The 5,000-nt window shown below is 44.4% G+C and overlaps 1 protein-coding gene across 1 annotated transcript in view; it reads left to right on the top strand.

The window, feature by feature from the left end:
• tns3.2 (tensin 3, tandem duplicate 2) overlaps positions 1-5,000 on the top strand; it is a gene marked incomplete at both ends in the record, with an annotated part of 33,284 nt that overhangs the window by 8,197 nt on the left and 20,087 nt on the right. Inside the window, 1 exon segment of the mRNA XM_080536606.1 lies at positions 328-1,341. Within this exon segment, the coding sequence (XP_080392732.1) occupies positions 328-1,341 (1,014 nt within the window).

Here is a 5,000-nt window from a genome sequence, read left to right as displayed (position 1 = left end):
ACTCAGATCAGCTCTATCAGTGCCAAGGTGGAGGTGTCCTCTGGCAGACGTGTTCTTTCCATGACACACTCACACAGCCTGCACAAAGACACTGTGTGTTATCTTGATGGAGTGTGTCTGGAGTGGGAGCAAACATCTGTCAGGTGTGTGTATGTGTGTGTATGTCAGGTGATGACTCGGAGAAGAGGATGAGGGTCGCATAGGTCTAGGATGCATTCTATACGTGACTCAGGTGTGTGTGTCAGCTCTGTGTGTGTAGATGTTACACAGCTCTAGATGTGGTTCATTATGGCTGTCTTACTCTTCCTCTCTCCTACTCTTCCTCAGTGCTACCTCCAACATACGGCCCTGTCGATGGCAGCCTGTATGCCACAGTGAGGAAGAAGAGTAGTGAGGAAGGAGCTCTGGTAACCAAGGCAACCAACAGTTGTAGCCTTATCTCCAGCGATCTTGCCCTGTCGGCCAGCAGCGACTCGGGCCTCTCTGTGGCCTCCCAGTGGACAGGCGGTGCAGCTGCAGCGAGCCCCAGGGGAGGGCCCGGTCAGGACGAGCGTACCCAGCACAGAGGTCTGATTTCTGGGGTCGGTCTGGAGCTGGCTCAGCCTCCTCTGGAGGTCATGACTGAGTTCCCGACCTCCAACTGTGGGGAGGGGGAGATGTCGGAGGGCGAGGCAGGGTTAAAACAGCCTGATAACGGAGAGCCCGCGCCCAGCGAGAGGGAGACAGACATTCTGGACGATGATGAGACTAGCCCCACCTTAGACAGGCACAGCTCAGCCAGCATCGGCTCTCTCTCGTCTGAGAGCCTGCCTGACGCCCAGGGATTGGTGCAGAGCGGATACTCCACCCACTCCAACAACTCCATCCACTCCACCCATACATGGGTGCAGCAGCAGCAGCAAATAGTTGACGCCCACCCCCGCCCCTACTCTCCTCCAGGGGGAGATCAGGGGGCAGATGGGGGACGGGACAGCCCTGTGGAAACCCCGCCCCTGGCAGCTCCAGACACGCCCAGCAGGGGGAGGAGCAGCGGGGATGCTGTCCAGCGGGGGGTGGATGGGGTGAGAGGTGAGGGCTCATCTGTGCAGAGGGACAACGGCACACACACTAGACACACCGAACACGCCTCACACACACCGGACCTCTCAGTGGAGCAGTGCAGAGAGGAGGAACTGGCCTCCTTAGCCACAGACATTGACGAGTCCATCGAGCAGCTCAACCTGCTCATTTTAGACCTGGACCCGACCTTTATACCGGTCCCCACTAACTCCGCCCCTCTCTCCCGCTCTGCCTCCCTCTACACCAATGGGGTCAGCCACAGTACACCTGCACAGCTATCAGGTAAGACCATGATGACAGCAAGCTACCATCCCTCTCTTTCAAATAACATGACATTGGTGACAGCATCTGGTGAAGGCAAGGCAATGTAGTAAAATGACACATTTGCAAACACATTTAGTCTATATTTACACATTTAGCCGATATTTTAAAACACATTTAGCCGATATTTACATATTTAGCCGATATTTACAAACACATTTAGCCGATATTTACATATTTACATATTTACAACGCTTGGATTATGGACCATTCAGCATGTTTCAGCCTAAACTCATAACTGCTGCAGATATACTGTATATATATATTATATATATATAGAAGTAAATAGTGTGAGAGAAAATTATTATATGTAATAAGAAATTTTTCTACATTTAAGATTCAAACTCCATCATCTTAAATTGAATATCTACAGCAAGCTATAGAAACTGATTTCCTGTTGTCACACAATGAAACCAGTTTCTCTACTTGAAGTTTGACATTGGCTAGACAACAGACACATTTAAATGATTACAATGACCTGATTGCTCTCTTTCACTTCTGACCTGCATCTAGATGGACTAAGCCATCTAGAACAGTTTTGGACCTTTGTGTTCCCCAGACCCAGTACTCTAGGACCAGACTAAACCAGTTATAGCCTTTGTGTTGCTTTTTCCACCTTTGTGTGTCTAGGAGAAAGTGGGGGCCGATTCCCCCTTAACCTTCATCCCCCATCATCTTCATCCATGTACAAACCCACACCCCTTGCTCATGATTGGTCTAGACCCCACCCGAGGGCGGACCTCTTACCTGAGGGTACCTGAGTGCATAAATACTGAGATGTAATGAATGATCTAGACTTTTACGAGGAACTTTGAATCTTCAGATGCGTCTGACGAACCTGTAAACTTCCTCCTTCTGCAGAAGAATATTAAATATCTTTTCTTATACATCTTGAAACGAAACAGGCTGCTTTTATTGATAATTTGCTCTAACAATAGATAAAACGTTTAATAAGATAATAGTTAATGAATAAAAAGACATAGGTACAAGTGTTAGTGTTTAATCATAACTGCTGCAAAACATTAAGGTTTTTAGCTTAGGTTTAAATATGTGTAGGGTTTAGGCTTGTTTGAAAAATAAACTTAAATTAAATCAAATGAAACTAAATCAGTTTAGAGCAGTGCCTGAAAGTCCTACCCAAGTTTTTAGTCTATCTTTTAGAATGTCGTGGTCGACAGTGTCAAAGGCAGTGTCAAAGGATAGACCTTCTAGTAGTACCAAAACTGAGACATTTCCGGAATCGGTATTTACACAAATGTCATTAAGGACCTTAATAAGGGCCATTTCAATGCTATGTAGGTGACGAAAGCAGACTCCCAGTGACAGTAGAAGGAGCCTAACTGACTCCCAGTGACAGTAGAATTAGCCTAGCATACTCTGAGGCACATGGCTGGGGAGGCAGGGCTACAGTTGACATGCAGAGTACAGCTCCACAGTTCCAGTGGAATTGCACAGAGTCACACAACAGCCCTCTGTCTGACATTAGCACTCCCTGGCACGCCAGGCAAAAGAAAATAAAGCTCTGCCAGCTTGCAGATGTTTTCACAGAGAGCTGCAGGTAAAACTGGTACGTCACATAGTGGAGTTCACTACAGCTAACACAGAGACTCTCTATTCTCCTTACTGTAGCTTTGGCTTTCAAACCTTACTTCAATGGAACTGAGGAGGTTGAGAGAGAGAGAGAGAGAGAGAGAGAGAGAGAGAGAGAGAGAGAGAGAGAGAGAGTGTGTGTGTGTTTTCCAGGATGTTTCCGTGGTGTATGAGAAGGTGTAAAATTAGGTATATTTATGCAAGCAGTGTACAGCATAGAATCAGAGCCTTGCATTTACATTAGCTTACACTCTCAGATGTTCCACATCCTGGAATCAAAGCGTCAAGGAGTAGAGCCGCAGAACCAGAGTTGTTTAGTAATACCAGGTGGTAGTGTAACAGTGGGTCATTCATGGCTTTTGAACACTGTGACAAACTCAACAGTCCAACAGCAATGACAATGAACTGGGGCCTCATTTATAAAGCTTATTTACGCCCACAAATGGGCGTACACTACCTTTACCGCAATTTTGGATTAATAATAAAAAAACAACGCCTTTTTGTTTGGAACAAATCCTTCACGCACACTTGGACCCATGCCTACGTACAGAAACTTGAGAAATGAGCAACTGCGACTCCGCTGGCAGAAAGATGAAACTGGAGAAACACTTGCTACCAACGTGTAACATAAATCGAGATATTACCTCTCACGTATATGGAGTGCACACAAAGAATATATGTGCACACTGCACATACTGTACCTTAACTGTACATTTATTCGCCCTTGTCCTGTAAGCATCACACTGTACATATATCTTTACTGTACATATCATATTGATATTCATGCAAATATATTGCCTTTTTACATTCATATTCATTGCATGTAGCGCGAGGCTGGACATGAACAAGTTGAGCATTGACTTTACATTAATGAACGTCTTCATAAGGGTAACGTTCCCAATAAGTCCAATGATACACCATACAATGTCCATTGAAGATGATGATCCATACATGAACAAGCCCACTGTAGACAATTGACTATCATCCCCAAGCACAGCCCATGTAGCCTTTGAAAACCTTGGCACACAGCCACTTTCTTACTGAGCTATCTTATTACTAGTGGCACCACTAGTGTATCCTGTCTTACCTATAATATTGTCACCTTTATCTTGTATTAAGCCTATTGCCATATGTCTTGTGCTGCAATGTCAGGAACCGAAGCCTAATAGAATGTTACTCTCTTACACTTGTGCAATGTGACGTAACAATAAACTCGAAACATTCATGGCTTTTGAACAATGCACTCAATCTGTTTAGATGACGAACTGTGTTTCTCTTGTACTCTGTCAATGACAAGATGGTTGAATATAATCTTTTTAAATCTAAATGAAAAAACATGATATAGGATAATAAATTCAAACATACGTAGATATCTGCTCCTGCAACAAACAAAAACTCAAATATGTTGTACAGTTTAATCGGGAATCATATTTAATTGAATCTGTAATTATTAAACAATACTTGGATTATATGAAATGTGTTATCAAGGTAGGACAAATTATGTTTAAACTGATTCTGATGTTGATGCATTCTGGCACATATATGGTCTGGCAGACATATACGAGTGAAGAGTTTCATTTTCATTTACAGTTGATTGTGATTTATAAAGGGAGACAGGCGTGGGTCTGCACTTATGTGCTCACCTTTTTATAAATCCGAAGGTTGGTGTGTGTAAATGTTCTTGCTTGTCTATGTACGCAAGCTTTTTACGCCAGTTTTACGCAAAGCTTTATAAATGAGGCCCATGGACTTGAACTCAGAACCTGAATTCTGTCTCATGACTAGTGATCTGCTTGTTCTTCTCCATCCCTACTTCTCTACACGTAAACCTGGGCCACACCAGAGCCTCTACCTCAGCAGCGCGTGTGCATTTCGGAGTCCTACTCTTTATTTCCATGTCTTCCTATTGAGCATGATGGATTTATGCTCTCTCATATCCTCTTTGGGGCAACCCTTCAGAGCAGTGCACATACCACCTCTGCCCTTTGCCCTGATGCGTGACCTATCTCTGTCAGAGTGATGTCATCCTC

This window comes from Nansenia antarctica (assembly GCF_963989245.1).
Source record: "Nansenia antarctica genome assembly, chromosome: 7".
Taxonomy (NCBI): Eukaryota; Metazoa; Chordata; class Actinopteri; order Argentiniformes; family Microstomatidae; genus Nansenia; species Nansenia antarctica.
The sequence above is the reverse complement of the archived record's forward strand: the minus strand, read 5'-3'. Positions and strand labels throughout refer to the sequence as shown.